The following is a 21,375-nucleotide window of genomic DNA, read 5'->3' as shown; positions in this document are numbered from 1 at the left end:
AACGGTATGTCGTTTTCTTGATCCAGGCGTGACGTCACTGCATATATTTCGGATATAAACTATACACAACACTTTTCGTGCAACATAAAATTTGTAATTATAAAATGAACAAGTAAAATTTACTTCACTGTCAATAAATATAAAGTCGGCTTACATGTCGGCATGCCGCTATGGCAATGACATAAATGAAACAATTCATTTAAAAAAAAATACTAAAAATTACGGTGTTTTAGTTCCGTGTTCTCCTCCAGAGTTAAAAAAATATTATAAATTATGCGATGTCTGGTGTTTGAAAAATGTTACAGAGATCAGAAAAACCTAGTGATGAAAATTATTTATTGTGGAAGGTAAATTTTAGGTTCTATTATGATAAGTTGTACCATCTGCCCCTTTTTAGGTCATTTTAATCATGAGAATATCAGGGGCCATGAGAAGAGACGAATTAACCAAAATGTCCTACTGATACTGATAGTGACCGTTCCTGTCACAAAAACTGGCATAAAGCGAACTTTCACTGTCACCAATCCAGATTTTGTAAGATTATACCGCAAAAATGCAGCCCTTCGTCCAAAACATGTTGCAAATTGTAGGGTATTCTACAGATATAAAAATAAGAAGTGTAATGCACAAGTCGTTGGAGAAATACCTAGCTTGCTTGCCAAATATCTTGGATTGCCAAATAGTAAAGAATACACAGTGGCCAATAGTGGTGCTGATATATCGGTTCGCAAACGTCAGGGTAGGTGGAAGTCGGTTACAGTAGCGGAATCATAATTATGTAGAAGACTTCATTGAAAACAAAACAAAAAATATCTAACTCAATTCCCGGTACTGCAGCGTCTGGTTCAAATCCAACTACATCAGATGTTGAGTTAATACCCATCGAAAATAATGTTTCAATTTCAAATGTTAACTGTTCGAAAATACTAATAGCTATTTATGTAACCAGTTAGGAAATGCGTTATTTTGTGTAACGAGTGGAATATTTGCGGGACGAGCGCAGCGAGATCCCGCAAAATCACACGAGTTACACAAAATTGCATTTCCTAACGTGTTACATACAAGATTTTTTCTAATTTTGACAAAAAAAAAAGTTTCTTCAAACGTTAAACGAAGTAATGAATTTCATTAATAATAGATTATTATTGTGTTAAAATATCAAGTAGGTAAGTAGACACGGTTATTTTGCTTAAAAACAAAAAATATGACAGTGTCAAATTTGTTTTGTGTATAATTGTACTGAGTTTTACTGGAAACATCCAAAATGTCTTCAGATTCAGATGATATACCAAGTGATGTAGAAGAGGCCGCACAAAGTGCGATATCGTCCGTAATCCCGAATAAGTCAAAAGCCAAATATGATTTAGCTTACGAGAAATTGGAAAAATGGTGTGAAGGAAAAAACATAAAGCACATCAACGAAAAAATTTTGCTGGCGTATTTTGAGGGAAAGAAGACTCTAAAAGCTTCCACACTGTGGACTCTTTATTCCATGCTGCGAAGCGAACTATCTCTAAAGAGGAATATTGATATTAAGAAATATACTAATTTAGTAGCATTTTTAAAGCGGCAGTCAGACGGTTACCACGCTAAAGAGTCCAACGTCTTGTCGAAACAGAATATCGCCAAGTTTTTAATTGAGGCTGATGATAAGACATTTTTAATGGCAAAGGTAAACTCGAATCGCACAATTAACTGTTTACATACTTATTATTACTACCTATCTTTTAAGGTTGCAATGATCGTTGGAATAGCTGGTGCATGTCGTAAATCTGAGTTAACCTTTCTACATGTCGAAGATATTGTGGACAATCAGTCATATTTTCGAGTTAATATTCCGAATACAAAAACAAAAGTTATACGTGAGTTTGTAATTACAAAGGGAAATATTGACGGAGTAAATTTTCTGGATATAATCAAGAAATACATTAATTTACGTCCACCGAATGTTAAACACAACCGATTTTTTGTTAAATATAATAATGAAAAATGTAGCATTCAACCCGTTGGAATTAACACTATTGGTAATCTACCAAAGATGATTGCCAAACATATTGGATTACCAGATTGTGTCTTATTTACTGGCCACTGCTTCAGAAGAACTTCGGCCACTTGGCTGGCGGACTCTGGAGCTGATATAATGAAAATAAAAAGACATGGGGGCTGGAAGTCCAACTCAGTAGCAGAAGGTTACGTGGAGGATTCATTAGAAAATAAGAAAAAGATTGCCACCGATATCCTTGGGGAGACATCAAATTGCGTTTCTCAGATATCGGCGAATTCTACTACCACTTCCCTTTCATCATCAGGAGTTAACATAAGTAATTGTAAGAATTGCGTTATAAATATTTACAAAAATTAATTAAACACTATAATTTTTCTTGATTTTTTTTTTTTGTAACTGGTGATACAATAAATTTTTTCCAACGTCAAGTCTGAAAATGACATTTCCATCACTCAATTTAAAGAGGAAAGTAGGCGTTTGCATCACATGTGAGGAAAGTAAATCACTTCCCTCACTAATGGGGAAAGTAATAAAAAATAATTTGTTCCTCATTTAGGTAATTTCATTTAAATAACCTTCTGATATAATTATACAATTATTGTAAGAATTCTTTATTAACATAGTTATTACATAGTTAACTTTTTTTATCGGTATTATAAAAATTAAATGTACAATTTTCTGCATGAATTGAAACTCCAACTGTGTCTGATTTATTTGCTAAATAATGTGTCGATACAGAGCTCGACGTTGACGCCACATTAGCAATTCTGTTTGGTTTCTCGGATAAGTTATTTCCAAGTATTTTTGTAGCGATAGAAATTTTATTTTGAATTGAATTTTCGATATAGCCCTCTGCTACTGCCGAGGACTTCCAGCCTCCATGGCTTTTTAATGTGAGTAAGTCAGCTCCAGCATCTACCAACAAGGACGCTGATGTTCTCCGCCAACAGTGCCCCGTGTAAGAAGAAGCATCTGGTATTTTCAAGTAATTTGCAATAATGGCCGGTACTTTGGCAAATTTGTTTATTCCTACGGGTTGAACGGTACATTTACCCTTTTGATAGTTCACAAACAATCGCCGATGTTCTGTAAGAGGTGATCTTAGAGAAACATATTTTCTGTATATCTCAATCAAATTCAAATCATTTGCTAGTTCATTTTTCACTGCAACTACTGTGAATACACGACTTTTTCCTGTTTTAGAGTCCGGTATATTTATTATCAATACTGATTGGGTGTCTTGTATGTCGTCAATTGTCATATTTTTCAATTCGTCGCAGCGGCAAGCACCCGACAATCCAATAATTGCAATAACCTGCACAATTAAGAAAAAAATTATTAATGAAAATTAATGTAAAAATTAGCAATTATTTAGTTTACCTTCATTAAGAGGAATTCTTCATCATGGGCCGTTGATAAGAACTTGAATATTTGCTCTCTTGAAAATATTTTTGATTTTTTGGCCTTATAACCAACGGATTGTCTTTTTAGAAATGCAACCAACTTACAATATTTACTAATGTCAACATTATTTTTGACAACCAAGCTTGCTTTCAGCATCGAATATCGTGACCATAAAGTCGATGATTTTTGCACTTTGGCTTGTTCCGACATGTACCCCAAAACTACCGACTCTGAAAAGCTTTTAATTTTTTTTTCTTGTCTCCATCTCATGAACATATCATATTCCCTTTCATAGCGTGCTCGCGATTTGAGAGGTAACAACTCCAAAGTTACCAAGTTCGCTGCCTCTTTTACTTCTGGTGGAGTATTTGGTAAATCTTCATCACTATCTACTTCCATCACTATTTCAATTCTTCTTTAGTTTTGGAAAAAACACGGTTTGACATTCAATAAATTAAATTTTATTGTTTACTGTGAGCATGGAAACGTGATTTTCAAATTTTAAATTTTACTTCTATGTTGATTTGTATAAAATAATAAATTGATAATACCTATCCAAGATAAACCGAAAAACTCTTGACGTTGGAAAAAATAGTATGTTACATACGTGAGGAAAGGTCCATTGCAAAACTTGAATGATTAGATCAACTCGCTATCGCTCGTGATCCAATTCTCATTCTCGTTTAGCAATGCATCCCTTTCCTCACTTATATAACAATATACTATTTCCTAACCAGTTAGGAAAGATTTTACTTTTCGTAACCAGTTACGAAAAGTGTGACGTTTCCAAACGTCAATTAATTTTGAAAAGTGTCACTTTATATGTCAAAATTAGAAAAATTTATTTACTTAAACTTCTGGAGTGAATATCAGTAATAAATAATGCAAATTGTACGATTAATGCAAACATTTGTCATAAATAATAGGTAGATATGTTGTAAGTGTGATAAATAAATTATTTGTAAAAGTTCTTACAATGTTTATTGAATTATTCCTCCCCTTCACGAGGTCCACCAGATCGACAAGATCAATGGGCTTCTCAGCAACAAAATCCGAAGGTTGGTTCTCCGCGACGAACTGAACAACTTCGAGACGTTTATCGCGAAGGCGAGAGGAGCTGAGGACGCCCTGAAAGAGGAAGAAATCCCAGAGATCGAAAAAGCAACCAAGATCCGCCCGAAGTGTTCATACTGTGGAGCCCATGGACTTGGACACACAGAAAAGGAGTGTCGGAAGCTCGCGAAGAGTCAAGAAACCACTCCGGCACGCCAGGCGTCTACGACGCGAACAACTCCAGGGCAAACAATTTGTTTTGGGTGTCGCCACCCTGACACGTGCGCTCGCAGTGCCCGAACGAGCGCCCTCAGAGGAACTCAACCACGGCCGAAATACTGACTGTAGGTGTAGGTGATGTCTGCAGGGCGTTCACGCCGGAAAAGAAGGTCTGGCTTATGTGGAATCGGGAGCCAGCCGTAGTATAGCCGGACATAACCTGTACGAGCATCTGAAGCGGATAAAAGCGCCGTTCACCAGGTTGACGCAAGAGTTAACGATGGCGGATGGAGAACCTGTGAAGATAGCCACCGAAGTCTACAAAGTACAGGTACAAGTGAACGGTCGAATAGTATACACACTTCTGTTATAGCCATACCTGAACACAGCTGAGGCAAGACTCTGCTGGGTATGGACTTCATCAAAGCGGCTGACGTTATTTTGGACTTTCCAAGGATGCAGTGGCGTTTCAGAAACCAGCGAACTTTAGTCAGTGAAAAGGAAGTCTCCCTGACGGCAAGCTCTGCTGAATTGGAGCCACTGCGATCTGACGAGGGTACTGAGCTGGACGAAGTTCAGAAAGAACAATTTGTTCGACTGCTTGATTCCCACAAAGAAGTGCTCGAGAAGAGCGATGAACCCACACCATACGCGGAACGCCGCATAACCTTGATCGATGACCGCCCCATTGCTACCACCCCGTATCGGATATCCCCTCAGCGGCGGGCAGTCCTTGAGAAGAGGATCCAGAGATCGAAAACGGATGCCAGCTCCTATGCATTGGGGACACGTCAACTGTAGGGGGAGGGTCCGGACAAAAGACCTGTGGAATACGCGAGCCGGTTGGTAACACCAGCCAAGAAGAATCACACAACGAGAGAAAAGAAAGGCCCTGTCGCCTATGTGGTGGCTGAGGTAGATGACCTGGAGCGTCCCCTAGGCAAATACCACGTCCCAGCACTGAGACCTTTTGTGTCATCCGTAGGTGACAGCCACTCCGAACCAGTTGCACTTCTCCGAAGACGAGGTCGCCCCCGGAAAGCGTAGCCTGATGACCGCCCCGAAGACGAAGCAACGTCGAACCAACGACGTTCTCCTCCACGTCATATCCGAGGAGTTCGTCGAGGCGCTGCTCGACCACGAGAAGACCGTACATAAGCCAGGCGTACCCAGTTGGATCCCACCTGAGGGCAGCTAGTGGAATCCAAAGGGGGAGTGTAACGAGATGACCCATAGAGGGCGCTTCCAACCTTATTACATTAAGGTCACTAGATCAACACACGTAGTGTGTTGATTTAGTCACCTTATATCACATTTCTTCTGCTCCGCCTGCGATCTCGAGATCGCCATCTTGGTCACTTCCATCGCTTCTGTCCGGGTCGTTGGAGAAGTGACACGTGCAATATTTTTACCCATCAACTTACAATTCAACTTACGAACCCATCAATCATTATTGTATACAGCGTGAATTTGAAATACGTCAGAATCTTAAAACCCCAGGATCTTCAGACCAGTTGTGAAAATCACGTGCACTCAGTCTTGCGCTATAGATCCGCATAAGGACAGAAAAGCCATGTACAGTTCAGGCACAAAAGTTGAATACGCCACTGATATCATGTTAGGACGAACAGTAAGATTTAAAAAGTTATCGAGTGCAACGCAAAAAAGGTGCAAAAAGTTTTATTACGCGGGTGCTAGTACCGCGTGCAAATTAGTTGTTTTCAGTGGGACCTTCGGCTATTGTTTGGTTGGAATTTTGTGTCTCAGTGTGTCATTTCATTATCATGGAAAATTATACCAATAGTGAAATGACCGATATGGTACTTTGTTACGGAAGTGCAGATGGTGTTGGCTTAAGGGCACAAACTTTGTATCGCAAAAAGTTTCCGGCGCGTCATGTTCCGCATTCGCAAACATTTCTGGCTGTTGTATACGGGAAAATGGTACTTTTCGATTGCATTCGTCAGCAAGAGTTTTGTGAGTGATTCAAATGTGCGTCGATTAACCTTATTTTATGCGAACGGAGGTTTTAACACCCATATTCATCAGCGCAAATCCCGGACGATGCAGCAAGTTTTGCAAGGGTACATCGAAGGGTACAGACGACATTTTGAACATTGTGTCTAATAATAATTGCTTTGACTTTTCCTTTCACTTGGTTTTCACTCTTAATCTTACACGTTTTTGCGGCTGTGTTTAAAGTGTTTTTCGGCTATTTCATTCAAAACAAGGTTTTGTCACTCTTGGTTTTTAAATCGTTTTTGCGGATATTCATGTTTCGATTTATTAGAACTTTCAGAAGCGTCTCGTTCGGGATGGAATTAAGTTGAATTGGACTTTATGAATTTAAAATATTTAACCACATTTTCGGTTTATTCACTTCCTGAAGATCCGGGGGTTTTAAGATTGTGACGTATTTCGAATTCACCCTGTATATCTGTCGTACAATAAACACATCGAACCGTTACAGTAGGACAATTATTATGAATGTAGCGGCAGAATTTCGTTTTATTAAAAAGATAACGTGAAGGAAGGTTACTGTTTGTTTATTAAAAAAAACAGGTTTCACTGGATTTTACTGAGTGACAATCACAGTTCGTCCGCCCCAAGTGCGCATTTCGACGCGTCGCCGTCGTGCGCTGCGATAGAACTCGTTTCCCCCACCATGTACTTCGCACCCAGCGAATATATTTTTATCTATAATAAAATCTGATATACATTTTGTTTTCATCGGCTGATTTAAAAAAATACTTTCACTGTTGGATAGACAATAAAAATTTAACATTTAACTACTGTTATTAAAAGTTTGTGAATTGTTGCGCCGCCACTGGGTGGATTATAATAGTAGTTATAATGAATGCTAAAAGATAACAATTTAATGACTTAAATTTAAGAATTCTTATTCCTTACTTAACACTCGCCCTACATGCAAAATAATAAAGTCAATATTAAATTGTTTATTTGCTCCGAGATTAGATAAATTGTTTTAAATCAAGATCGCTCTTTGGTGACAGTGTTATCAAAATAGAGACCGTATTTGCGGTTGCATAATGTTAGCTTCTCTGATCACGTGTATCTAATTTTCAATCGTTAACAGTAGAGAGCAGAGCTCATATGTATTGACAGTAATATTTAACAATAACTGAAGCAACAATTATTGCAATGAATTGGTTAAAAGTTCTAATTTTCATTAGTGTTGTGATATGTGAAAGTCAAACTTACAAGATTTTAGGTGTTTTTCAAATACCCACTGGAAGTCATTACATACTCGCATCGAAATTATTTAGAGAAATTGCAAACAGGGGTCACGACGTAACATTTATTACTCCATATGTAGGAAAAACAAAAATAAAAAATTTGAAAGAGATTCCAGTAGTGAGTTTGCAAACAATATTAAATGGTAAGAAATTGTACATTATTCAACCTTTGTGATGGACCTTCGATCGATACAAGGTTCTATAAAATTTCATTATCACAATTTATTGTTAATAATGTCAATGATATTATACAGCTTAATATCTCGCTTATTTGCCAATCGATTTTTATGAAATTTAAAATAAAGGTATGTATTTTAGATGGTGAAGGTTCAATTAGTAATAATAAAATTACTTCAAGTTAAAAAGGTTTTAACACATGTTTCCTTTATTGAAAATGAAGCGTAATTATTATTAGATTGGTAAACATTAAAAAATAGGTGTCTACATAAACAATTAACTAAATCACTCGTCTTATTTAACGAAAAGATTAGATTTTGTGAAGGTATTTGAGCAGTTACCTTTTGAAACAATTGATGAAAAGTTCCCAAGCAACATTTTGTACATCCCTTAAAATCTGTCAAAAGTGCTTTATTAGAAATGTAAAATTGTATAAATTTGTTGAAAATACATATTCTAAAAATAGACTACAATGGCAGATATTTCAATATTGCTGAAAAAGGAAACTATTTTTGCCTATGGAGAGTGTCGTAAGGACTTTAATGACACAGTTCGTTTTCTCGTGGAACACTATCTAAATGTAGGCTTTACAAAATTTAAGGTTCAGAGAGTCGTCAATTTATTTGAAGACACAGGAAGAGTACGTGAACTAAATTACCTTGCTAAAATATCCCGATCGCGTTTTTGTCCTTTATGGAAGAATTAAAGCATCCAGTATAATAAATTACGTCCAAATGTTGTCTTTAGGTTTGTAAGTGTTTGTAAGGTTAGAAAGATAAGCGTCAAATATGTCATCTGCGTTTTGTGCCAAGAGGGGTGACCAAAATTTAGCGATAGTGCGCGTTTGTTTCATACGTTTTTGCATCTGCAGCCTCACGTTTAACACAGTTTTTTTCTTTTTTCTTCAAAGCAGACGTCTTTCAAGGACGAGTTTCTTCTTACAGTATTTTTTATTGACGATCAATTTTTTGATGTAAATCTGAAGTGATTCAACATTTTAAAAAGGCATGTAAAAATTACGTTTTTAAGACTTTATGCTCGAAAGTCTTAGATGAGACACCCTGCATAAGTTTTAAACATATGTATAGTCGAAATGTTTTGCTTAAAACTTATGAGTTATGATTGAACTGTACATTAGTGAGATCTGTCATAAATTCCAATAACCTTATTGGCGCGTTTAGTTACTTTTGCTGGTAGTGCCAACTTAACGACAAGTCCCCAATCCACATCCATAACGTTCCAGTTATACACTTTTGTTCACTGAAAAAGCATACACTGTGTAAATCAGATTTACGAGTACCTGATGTCACTGTCATTGTCAGTGGCAGATAATTGAAATATTTCGATTTCAGTCGAAGTAAAAGTGCATTTTCAAGGTTTATTCTGGGTTCTTTTAAATTACACAGCCAAAAAACTTCAAAAATCTCACTCAAGACTTGTATACTTTTTCCGTGTATGTATGTCAAAATGAGACATGTCGGTATGAAAAACTACGCATGACTTCCATGTTTCAAAATCAATTTTGAAAATGTTTTTTAACAAAAAAAAATTAGTGGAATTTGCCGTTAACCTTTTATAAATAGCTATCAAATTAATTTGTAATCGCGTTATTTATGAAACCGAAATCGTAATTATGTCGTTACTTGAACTCCACGCTCCAATTAACACAGCTTGAAACACAGGTTAGATCTCGACATATCAATCGCAAAAGACATACGGATTCAAATCCATGGATGACTCGATTACAAATTAATTTGATCGCTCGATATAAAAAGGTCAGCTGATCAATAGTCTTTTTTTAATTTTAAATATTTTTAGCAAACAACACAAATGGAATATATCAAATGGAAAATACAACACCTCTTGAAAAAGCTAAATACATAACAGATTTATCCTACAAGTTCACTAATCACTTGTTGGGAAGTGAGGAGGTACAGAATTTATTAAAATCGGAGGAAACGTATGACGCAGTTATAATATACCAATATCTGAATGATGCTCTTCTGGGGATTGGTCATCACTTCAAGGCACCTGTAATTTTGTTTTCCTCAATGCCATTGTATGTCTCAGAAAGCTTTCTACTCTCACATCCTGCACCTTCATCATACGTACCAAACATAATGATTGAATATACCGCTCATATGAATTTTTGGCAACGTCTAAGAACCGCTTTCTACGACGCTTGTATAATTTTACACTATAATTGGATAATGTTGCCGAAACACAGAGAACTCGTTTATAAATATATTCCAGGCAAACCAGACCTCTACGATTTTCTCAATAATTCCAGCTTACTTCTAATCAATTCTCACGTTAGCTCCTACGAAGCTATTCCTCAAGTCCCCAATGCAGTAGAAATCGGAGGTTTCCATATCGAAGAGCCAAAAAAATTGCCAGATCATTTGCAAAAATTTCTCGACGAATCTACAAATGGAGTTATAGCTTTTTCAATGGGTTCTATTTTGCAAAGTACTGATTTACCCGAGTCTAAAAGAAATGCAATCTTGAAAACCTTCGCCAAATTAAATGAAAACGTATTATGGAAATGGGAAGATGATAAACTACCAGGACAACCGAAAAATCTCAAGATTATGAAATGGATACCCACGTCAGATGTTTTAGGTGAATATTTCTTGTTGTCGTTATGTTTCCTAACAAAAACAAATTTTAGCTCATCCAAACGTAAAAGCATTTATTTCTCATGGAGGTTTGTTGAGTACCATGGAAAGTATGTACCATGCTGTTCCAATGGTGGGAATTCCAGTTTTCGTCGATCAAAAAATGAATATGGCAATTGGTGCGGCTAACGGTTATGCAGTTGTAGTAGACTATCGGAATATCACAGAAGAAAATTTATCAATCGCATTGAAAGAAGTCTTAAATGATCCAAAGCAAGTTCCTTTCGTGGTATATTTCGACGTACTAATATAGTTTTTATAGATTTAAAAATAACATGAAGAAACGTTCTGAAATAATGAGAGATCGACCCTTAAAACCCGTCGAAAGTGCTCTTTACTGGATTGAATACGTAATTCGTCATCAAGGAGCGCACCACCTTAGATATCCCGGAATGGATTTAACCTGGTATCAAAGATATCTCCTCGATGTTGCTGCTTTTGTTACTTGCGCGGTTCTAATTTCAGTTATTGTTATCAAGAAAATATTAAATTTAATTTTAAAACAAGCATCTAAAAATGTTGACAAAACCAAGAAAAACAAGTAATACTGTAATTAAGAACAACAAATTTAATTAATAAATCTAAAATAGTTATTGAATGTGTATTAGTAATAGTCTCAACCCTCCACGACCCATAGTTATTTATTATATAAGTGTTTTAGATAGCATTTTATCCACGCAAGAATATTTAAACGCGAGTGCGAACGCACGAGCGTTTAATATTCTGAAATGGATAAAATGCGACAAAAACACGAATGCAATATACTCGTAACGTGTTTGGAGAAGATGTGCACGTCAATGAATGCAACATTTTTCTCAGTCTATCAACTATATCACATTCTTATAATAATGACAAATGGCAAAGAACCTGCCTCATAGTGAAACAGGCTTCGGAGTATATCGTTCTGCGCAACTAACGCCACATCCCCTTTTTTTTTTATTACTATATCTGTTCGTTGTCCGGGGTATAGTTGAAAAAAGTTGTTTTGGTGAAAATAAAATTAAAACATTATTTTATTTTCTTTCAATGAGAATATACTGTTTCCATCACGTCGAGCACCGTTTCATCACAACAGTAGCACCTAAAATTATCTTTTTACTTAATTCGTTTCAAAAGAATATTCTTTATACAGGGTTATGATAAAATAACGCATAAAATTCATAAAACTCACAATATTAATTTTTGAAAAAAATGCAAAAACGTCAAACAGTTTTTTAAATTCTGCGTCTTTTAATAATTAATATTTTTTTCAAATGGGAAGCTACGATTCCGATTAGATTATTTGATAGAGCTTATTTTTCTGGATTATAAAAAATCTAGTTTAAGTAGGGATTACATAAAAAAAAAATAAGCAAATTAATGAAGAATGAAATAAACTTGATTTTAATAATAACTGATAAATAAATTAAACAATACTTGAAGGCAAGAATTTACTCTAAAAACTGTTTGACGTGTTTTTGCATTTTTTTTTTAAATAAATACTGTACGTTTTCTGAATTTTGTGCGTTGTTTTATCATAAGCCTGTATAAATAGTGTAAATTATGAACACCCCAACCGTTTAATTATCATCTTTTTGAATTAGATTAGATAGAATTAACTATAAATTATAGTAACATGCATTTATGGTTTTATCTACTACCATTAAATAATACGTTTATTATTTACGTAACTATAGATACATTATGCTAGTCATAAATTACACCCGTTACTTATTATAAGTCACTTGTGATTTATCATAAGTCAGATCTGAAAAATTTTGTAAGTGTTTTATGAAAAAAAAGTCATAAGTCATAGATAAAACGTCGTATTTAACTCGCGAATAATGCCTATAATCCACTCTGGTCCACTCTAGTGGATTATGATAAGCATTATTAGGTCGTGAACTAATATACTATTATTCATTGGAATTATGTGGACAATGCAACCAACTAAACATTTCCGCGATAAAACACAACAGGTAATGCTGAGTGACAGTATAATTACTATTAATTAATTAGATGCTTCAGTACCAAACGTAAATTCGATTAACATTGTTGAATATAAATGTTGCGTCTTTGTGTTATGCATATATGTTATATGTATGTGTCTAAATTTACTCAAGGTTGACCTTTAAGTGTTATCTCAAATGGTGACAGGAATGATAAATGTTATATAATACAGATATTAAAACGTGTGAATCTCCAGATTATCAGTAAAAACAAATAATGAATGTACTGGTTTTACTTTTTGGGCTGTTGCTTCTACATAATGGTGTACACGGTGCAAGGATTTTGGGAGTTTTCCCAGTGGGAGCACCCAGTCATTACATCCTTGGCAATTCGTTACTAAAAGGATTAGCAGAAAAGGGACACGACGTAACAATGGTTAGTCCGTTTACTGAAAAGAATCCACCAAAAAATGGTTCGTACAGGGATATTGTACTCACTGGATTCGCGGAAGAACATGAACGTAAGTTTAGTTGTTGAATGTTTTTTTATTCAACGGTTTATTCTATTTGTTCTTCAATTAAATAAACAAAAGTGGTGCAGGTAGTCTTAAAGAAATGAATCTGTTCGAAATGGAAAAGAAAAACTTCTTTACCGTTCTTCCGTTTTTTACCACTATGATGATAGAAGCATGCGAACGAACTCTCAATCATACAAATGTACAAAAACTGATCCATTCCGACGAAAAATTTGACGTTGTTATTGTCCAATTTTTGAACGAGGCACAACAAGCACTTGCAACACACTTTAATGCTCCATTAATTCTATTTAGTACAATTGGGGCAAGCTCTTGGATTAATCAAGCAGTTGGAAATCCACAACCTCTGGCTTACGTACCAGAGACTTTAATTGGATTCTCTTACAAAATGACATTTTCTCAAAGATTAATTAATGTTTTGGCGTATGTTGTCAAATTAGGTATGTATCATTTCTACATGTTTCCACAACAAGACAAATTGATAAAAAAATATTTTCCAAATGTACGTAATGATATATACGACGTTATGTATAATACTTCAATTGTGCTTCTCAACTCACATCCAAGCATTCACCAACCTGTTCCATACGTTCCAAGCATGATCGATGTTGGTGGACTTCATCTGAAACCTCCAAAAAAACTACCCAAAGATTTACAAGAATTCCTAGATAACGCCAAAGATGGTGTAATTTATTTTAGTCTAGGTTCAAATTTAAAAAGTACTCTTCTTCCTAAAGAAAAGAGACAAATACTTCTCAATACTTTTTCCAAGTTGAAAGAGAAAGTCTTGTGGAAATGGGAAGAAGACATTCTTCCAGGGAAGCCTCCGAATGTTCATATAGCAAAGTGGTTACCACAACAAGACGTATTAGGTATGTAATAATGAAATTACAACAATTGTTTCAATGAATAAAGAATTTATTACAGCTCATCCAAATCTTAAACTTTTTATCACCCATGGCGGTCTCTTAAGTACAACAGAAATAATTTACCACGGAGTTCCAGCTTTAGCAATTCCGATAGGTGGGGATCAAAAATTAAATGCTCAACAAATAGTTAATCAGGGAATAGGACTTACGATAAACTTTCAAGAAATAACCGAAGAAGCTTTAATCAAGAAAATTAATCAACTTTTAACAAATCCTAAGTAAAAAGAGCGAAAGAAAGTCAACTTTGTAAAAAAAATTGTTTTTTTCAGATATCTGAAAAATGCTAAAAGTAGATCAGATTTCTTTCATGACAGGCTTGTTAGTCCACTGGACACAGCGATTTATTGGGTCGAATATGTGATACGACACAGGGGAGCCCCGCATTTAAGAGTTGCCGCTCTAGATTTGTCCTGGTACCAATATTTTCTTCTAGATGTCATTGTAGTGGTATCGGCGGTGACTTCACTTGTTACTTATGTCTTGTATCAAATTGTTAAAAAAATATGTTCAATTTGTTGCAAGCCACAAAAGCAAAAACTGAAATCAAACTAAAACAAATTAATAAATAAATTGACAACTGTTGTAAAGATTTTGTTTAACCTGCAGAATATATTTTTGAGGTATGTGAAATTTTAAACTTCTTGTCTATTATTAGGTATTATTCCATCAACTGTCAATATGTATTTTCTTTAAAATAAATGAATGATTTGACATTGATTTTTAATTTTGTAGAAGTACAGCAATTAGAAATATATTTTGATAGCACACATTCAAGCAGGCAGAATCAATACAAAATTAATTTAAAAATGAATGTTTTAATTTTTATCTGATATAAATAACAATAACTTATCTTTGAGAGCTTTCACAAATTTTTTTAAACCCTGCGTTACACGGGTGCATTGCTAGTCACACAAACACACGGGTTGGGTCTGAGAGAGCCAAAATTGATTAATTTTTTTTTTTTGCAAATTAGATCATGGTTTTTAAGTTCTGTTGCTGTTATGTTCTCCGTTAGTGTTTGTTTTTCACATATCCATTTAATTATTACAAATTTTAATTTAAAAATAAGCTTTGCGATTTGTTCTTAAAATACTGCATTTTTGGCATATATTTGTTTATTTACGTTTAATTCCAAACAAACATTTTGTGAAATAGTGTTATTTATTTTTTTCATTAGATAATTCATAACACCCTTCTCTGAAGTCTTCAAAAGGCAGAAACAAAAATTTGTACAGAAATTAAAAAATTTCAAAAATCACTGCGAAAATTATCCACGCAAACAAAACAAAACACCACGCGGTATGTTCTAATCATAACCCAGCCCTTCAAAATTTACAAAAATATTTTGCTTTACAATCTTTGCATTGCTTACAACGTCATGGACTATTTTCAGGTGGTTCCGGGCGCTATTCCTCCGGAAGTCCTGTCAAGCACATTGTTGATTTTCGAATGCTTCGTTTTAGGTGTAGATCATTCCCTGTTTATATTTCTTATTTGAGGCTCTCGTCTTGTGTTTATTATTTGTTATTTGTTGTTTTGTTTATTTGTTATTTTTTTTATTTCAGAATATAAGAATAAAAAAGTTACGCGATGACACGGGTTGGGTCTCACAGATCCAAATGTCCTCCAGACCAAAAATGGCTCAGGAATTATTTTAATTAATTCCTACAATCTAAAATACACCAAAAGTTGAGAAGGTACTGAAGAGCCCAATTAAATTACTTAAAACATAACGAAAATATGGCCTATTTTTACATGGTCTGGGTCTCACAGACCCAACCCGGGCGACGAAGGGTTTTAAAGGAATACTTCGATATACATATGTATCACCTTAAACTCGACAAATTCAAAAACGGTCTCCTTTTCCAAATATTTAATATGAAATTCCGCATTTCGGTCTTGTGTACGGTTAATGATATAGCTAAAATTTATCTACCTGTTTTGTACAATCAGAAAATGTAATGTTGAGATGATGACACGCAAAAAATATACCAGTCATGGTTCGTCAAAATTTTACGTTAGCTTTCATATTTGCGTATTCGACATTCGACCTCTCACAGCTGAAATATTGAGTAACTATGATTTTAACAACATGAATCATCCCAACTAATTCATTTAGATGTGAGATAACATAGTACATGTCTAAAGATAACACGATAGCAGTCAGCATTCATCCATCCCACAGTTTTTATTCACAGCTACAACGGAACACAATGAAACCGATTGTATTATTTTTTACGTCGCTTGTACTATGTGGAGTGAACGGTGCCAAAATTCTTGCCATATTTCCAGTGCCTGCTCGAAGCCACTATATACTTGGCAGTGCATTAATGAGAGGATTAGCCGAAAGAGGACATGACGTTACGATGATTAGTCCCTTTAGTGAAAAAAATCCACCGAAAAACGGTTCATATCGAGATGTAGTACTTACAGGATTTTTGGAAGAAAGAGAGCGTAAGTTTATTGCATCGCATTGCACCATTTTTGTAATAAATAATTTAGGTAGGAGCAAAGAAATGGATATGTTCGAAATGGAAAACCTTAATTTATTTATGCTTTTACCATTTTTCATCAACATGATGATTGAATCGACAGAGCTCACCTTGAATCACACCAACGTGCAAACACTCTTAAATTCCGATGAAAAATTTGACCTTGTGATAGTCGAACAATTTATGAACGAAGCACTTAAGGGCCTGGCGCCTTATTTTAATGCGCCTATGATTGCATTCAGCACAATTGGAGCAAATACTTGGGTCAACATGCTGGTAGGAAATCCAGCACCACCTTCCTACGTTCCTGACGCCCTGCTCAGTTACTCTAGCAACATGACATTATACGAAAGGACACTTAACACTATGAATTATGTTTATGCGGAGATGTTGTACCATTTTTACTCGTTTCCCCGCCACGAACAGCTATATAAAAAATATTTTCCGAACAATCCTGGATTTTACGATACTCTCTATAACGCGTCCATAGTATTGCTCAATTCGCATTCAAGCACGAATCAACCCGTTCCATATGTACCAAACATGATCGACATTGGAGGATATCATGTACAACCCCCAAAAAGTTTACCAAACGACTTACAAGAATTCTTGGATAATGCTAAAGACGGCGTCATCTACTTTAGCTTAGGCTCCAATTTAAAAAGCGCCGATCTACCACCAACAAAACGTAACGCTTTTCTTCGTACTTTCTCTAAATTGAAACAAAAAATTTTGTGGAAGTGGGAAGAAGACGTTCTACCAGATCAGCCACTAAATGTCAAAGTAGGAAAGTGGTTGCCCCAGCAAGATATTTTAGGTAACATAATTCGAATTATACGTTGATAAGTTCTTAGAATGTTGGATCATAGCCCATCCCAATGTCAAGCTTTTTATAAGTCACGGTGGTCTACTAAGTACAATAGAAACAATATATCACGGAGTGCCTGTTTTAACTATTCCAGTAGCAGGCGATCAGAAACTGAATGCACAGCGTGTGGTCAGCCAAGGATTTGGACTTTCTTTAGGATACAAAGCAGTTTCTGAAGAAACGTTAACGCAGAAAGTGAAGGAACTACTGGAAAATCCAATGTAAATATTTAAGTATTTGCAATTCTGTTAAAATATATCGTCTTTATAGGTACGGAAAAACGGCTAAAAGCAAATCGGAAATTCTTCACGATCGACTTGTCAAGCCAATGGACACAGCAGCGTATTGGGTGGAGTATGTGATAAGACATGGAGGAGCACCTCATTTAAGGGTGGCAGGAGTAGATTTGCCATGGTATAAGTACATGCTTGTTGATGTTGTTGCCTTCATTTCAGCCATCTTGTTGTTAACTGTATATGTATTTTCTAAAATAATGCACATGTGTATTTATTTTATTAAGCCCACAAAGCAGAAATTAAAACGAAACTGAGATTAACCATTATATTTATCACATAATTAGATATTGATAAAATAAAATAAGTAAATCAATAAATATTTTATTTTTTATATATTCTTCTTTATCTTTAAACTCTCAATAAAAAATAGCATTGCATTTTTGGTGCAGATCGAACTTCAGTTTACTCGATGTTATTGAGATAACACACCACATTAACTTAACAGGCACAAATCATTCTAACATACAATTATTGTACAGTTATTTTACATATTATAAGACACCCAGAAAAGCTACTAAAGTATGTGCATTAATTACAGGATTAGATGAAAAAGTTCATGACATAACAATGATTAGTACCTTTAATGAAACAAAAGTAACTGACTAATTGTTCTTCTCAATGTACTATTTAAATAGCAAAAATTAAAATATAATTTAGGTCTGGGCCAAGGAACCAATCTGTTCGAATTGGGAGACATTAATTTAATTATTCTTTTACCAATTTTTGTAAACATGATGCTTGAAAAAACCGACCGTACAAACCTAAAAACACTTCTAAATTCTGACGAAAAATTTGACGTTCTAATACTCGTAGTTGAACAAATAATGAACGAAGAAGTTAAGGGCCTTGCCCTCGTTTTAGTGCACCATTGATTTCATTGGACATAATTATTGGTGCAAATAAATTAACATGTTGGTAAGAAATCCATCACCAACTTACGTCCTGATGGTTTGGTCAGTCACTCAAGCAACATGACCCTGTACGAAAGGACAATCAACACATTGAATTATGTTTATGCGCAGGTGTATTACAACGTACATATACTCGTATACTCCTTTTCTCGCAACGAACAGCTATATAACAGTTATTAAGGTATCAAGGTTGTTATAAGGTTGATAACACCCGTGGTGCCTTCAACGTTTAATGTCCGACGAGTTTCGTGTGTTTTTGGATTGACAATATAATTTTTCTTCAAACATCCGTAAAATATGACATTATACTGCTGGATTAATAATGCTAAAGTCATGGCATCTGACGAGCTGACCAGCCGCTGAAAAGCGGCTGTAATAGCTATTTATCTAACAAGTCCATAATGTCATGCTTTATTGGACGAGTCGAGTTTATGGACGAGCGAGCGCTACGAGCGAGGCCATAAATAGAAGAGTCCAATAAAGCATCATTATGGACGAGTTGCATACAATATTTTATGTTCGACTGCATTATTTGTTCAAATTACAAAAAAATAACAGTGACATCTATGAGGTAAATGTAGAATGACAGCAGGTTTACGACTTTATTTATTATAGTAGTATTTATTATTTGGATAATATAATAAGTTACCTATTTATTTAAAATTTGCACAAAAGAAACCACATTTTTTTATTTTACAATTTTATTTACACTCATGAACCAACAATAAGCCGTGTCGCTACGTATTTTTGCACAGCGACATCTAACACCACAAATTCCAAACGCGATCAACCAAAAATTTAAATCTAGTTGGCGATTAACTAGAAATTTACCTTACGGACTAGTCCGATAAAGTGGTAGTTTATGGCCTTAAAATAACGTCATAAACCATCTATATTTGTCACAGTCGAACATAAAGTTATTATCTCCGCTGATTTGGCAAGTAATTCTCGAAATCAAGTTTCTGCAGTTAAGTTTTGTGTAAGGATTTTAGTTTGATGTAACGTCGATTCGCTACACCGAATTTAGTTATGTTTCACTTACGTATTCGTCAAATGAGGAACACGTAGAATAACCACTAATTTAGTTAAACAATAAGCATAATCGTTAAGTTGAAGGTCACCTGTAAAAGGAAAGCTTTTCTTGCGAACCTAATAATTTAATTTACGCATTTTTCTCATGAACTAGTTCGATTGTTCATTTCATTTAATTCTGACTATTTTTGACGAACCAGTTCATTTTAATTAGCATACATATCTTACGTTGAACAAGTTATTAAAATTCATTTCTCTTTTCAAAGTTTTATCCTTGTATTAACAATTCATTCATTAAAGTGAACTCTTTCATTTCAACACGAAATAAGTTTTTTCATTTTGCCGGTGTCGAGAATTAGAAGCCCTTGTTCCGGCAACTGAACAAGAACACGACAGCTCCCAATATAGTCGCCTCTCGCCCATTTAACGAACCCACACCAGGGCCCCGAATAAAACCTGAGAGCCCGGTCTAGTCACTGTCCCATTTTGGGTCATAACTGAATGCACAACGTTTCTGAGGAAGCCTTGCCTAAGAAATTAAACGAACAATTGGAAAATCTAATGTAAATATAAGATTGTGTAAAATTCTGTAAGGAGGTGTGTTACGGCCAGCAGGCCGTCACAAAAGACACCCCTACCAAAGGGTGAGTTAGGGCGCCTGCGCATCTGGTAAGACCAGAAATGGTAAAAACAACATTGTACATTCACCCACCAACCAGCAAACTGTACCATTTTATTAAAATAAACGTAGTTATTTAAGGGTTCACTTTCTTTGATTGAACTTCGAGTGTTAGCGTTCGTATAAAGTCGCATCCGCGGACAAACAAAGCTTTGCGGTGTGAACATTGGTCCTTCGAGCCGGATTATTTTTATCACTCTTGAAAGATGGGCAAATTTCATTGCAAAACGGACATCTGCGTCTGCAAAATACCCACTTAGGGTGGGTTCTCGGGGGCCAACTACACCTTCAAGGATTAGGCACAGTCTCGACAAACAATGTGTCCATAAATATGGACAATCTTAACAGCTTAGTCGGCCGATTCTGGGAGGTAGAGGGCTATAAACCTCTTTGTTCAAACAATCTTACCAAGGACGAAATAAAAACCGAAAATCATTTTATACAAACATTTCAAAAAGACGTTACGGGAAGATTTATCGTCAAATTACCAAGTAGAAATAACGTAATCGAACTGGGTGATTCTTATAATCTAGCAAAAAAACGGTTTCTCAATTTAGAATCGAAACTAATCAAAAATAAACAATTTCAAATTGATTATGGGAATTTCATCCGCGAATATCGTAATTTAGGACACATGGAGAATGTACCATTAATCGAAATAAACAACCCTGATTGCTATTACCTTCCTCATCACGCAGTATATAAGAATTCTCTAGATTCAAAAAAAATCCGAGTGGTGTTCGACGCCAGCGCGAAATCCAATAACGGAAAAAGTTTAAATGATAATCTTCTGGTCGGTCCGAAACTCCAGCAAGATCTTTTAGAGATTCTCATTCGTTTTAGGACACATCAATATGTACTAAACGCGGACATAACAAAGATGTACCGCCAGATCAAAATTAACGAGCACG

At 35.3% G+C, this 21,375-nt stretch overlaps 4 protein-coding genes and 1 long non-coding RNA gene across 7 annotated transcripts; 4 read left to right on the top strand and 1 right to left on the bottom strand.

Moving 5' to 3' along the window:
- The first annotated feature begins 140 nt into the window (after positions 1–140).
- On the top strand, positions 141–2,474 carry LOC138125922 (uncharacterized). The gene is made up of 4 exons (XM_069041488.1): positions 141–347; positions 398–534; positions 591–1,672; positions 1,733–2,474. The coding sequence occupies exons 3-4, from the start codon at positions 1,265–1,267 to the stop codon at positions 2,360–2,362; spliced, it is 1,038 nt and encodes a 345-aa protein (XP_068897589.1). The 5' UTR covers positions 141–347; positions 398–534; positions 591–1,264; the 3' UTR covers positions 2,363–2,474.
- Positions 2,475–2,600: 126 nt separating this feature from the next.
- LOC138125923 (uncharacterized) lies at positions 2,601–3,840 on the bottom strand. The gene is made up of 2 exons (XR_011157557.1): positions 3,386–3,840; positions 2,601–3,320 (listed from the first exon to the last, which is right to left on the bottom strand). It is a non-coding gene; the product is annotated as an uncharacterized lncRNA (long non-coding RNA).
- Positions 3,841–7,713: 3,873 nt separating this feature from the next.
- Positions 7,714–11,391, top strand: LOC138125224 (UDP-glycosyltransferase UGT5-like). The gene is made up of 4 exons (XM_069040432.1): positions 7,714–8,081; positions 9,934–10,737; positions 10,787–11,006; positions 11,056–11,391. Exons 1-4 carry the CDS (start codon positions 7,844–7,846, stop codon positions 11,336–11,338), a joined length of 1,545 nt encoding a protein of 514 aa, XP_068896533.1. The 5' UTR covers positions 7,714–7,843; the 3' UTR covers positions 11,339–11,391.
- Positions 11,392–12,774: 1,383 nt separating this feature from the next.
- LOC138125220 (UDP-glycosyltransferase UGT5-like) lies at positions 12,775–14,897 on the top strand. 3 transcript variants are annotated; one of them, XM_069040424.1, is made up of 5 exons: positions 12,775–12,922; positions 12,979–13,242; positions 13,323–14,129; positions 14,185–14,404; positions 14,456–14,897. In XM_069040424.1, the coding sequence occupies exons 2-5, from the start codon at positions 12,999–13,001 to the stop codon at positions 14,736–14,738; spliced, it is 1,554 nt and encodes a 517-aa protein (XP_068896525.1). In that variant the 5' UTR covers positions 12,775–12,922; positions 12,979–12,998; the 3' UTR covers positions 14,739–14,897. The 3 variants fall into 3 exon arrangements, with proteins under 3 accessions (XP_068896525.1, XP_068896526.1, XP_068896527.1); XM_069040425.1 differs by having other exon boundaries at positions 12,798–13,242; XM_069040426.1 differs by lacking the exon at positions 12,775–12,922 and having other exon boundaries at positions 13,100–13,242; positions 13,315–14,129.
- A 1,412-nt stretch (positions 14,898–16,309) lies between these two features.
- LOC138125212 (UDP-glycosyltransferase UGT5-like) lies at positions 16,310–18,175 on the top strand. The gene is made up of 4 exons (XM_069040410.1): positions 16,310–16,640; positions 16,689–17,495; positions 17,548–17,767; positions 17,817–18,175. The coding sequence occupies exons 1-4, from the start codon at positions 16,325–16,327 to the stop codon at positions 18,094–18,096; spliced, it is 1,623 nt and encodes a 540-aa protein (XP_068896511.1). The 5' UTR covers positions 16,310–16,324; the 3' UTR covers positions 18,097–18,175.
- The last annotated feature ends 3,200 nt before the right edge of the window (positions 18,176–21,375 follow it).

This window comes from Tenebrio molitor, chromosome 3 (genome assembly GCF_963966145.1).
Source record: "Tenebrio molitor chromosome 3, icTenMoli1.1, whole genome shotgun sequence".
Taxonomy (NCBI): Eukaryota; Metazoa; Arthropoda; class Insecta; order Coleoptera; family Tenebrionidae; genus Tenebrio; species Tenebrio molitor.
Note: the sequence above shows the minus strand (reverse complement) of the source record. Positions and strands in the feature narration are given on the sequence as shown.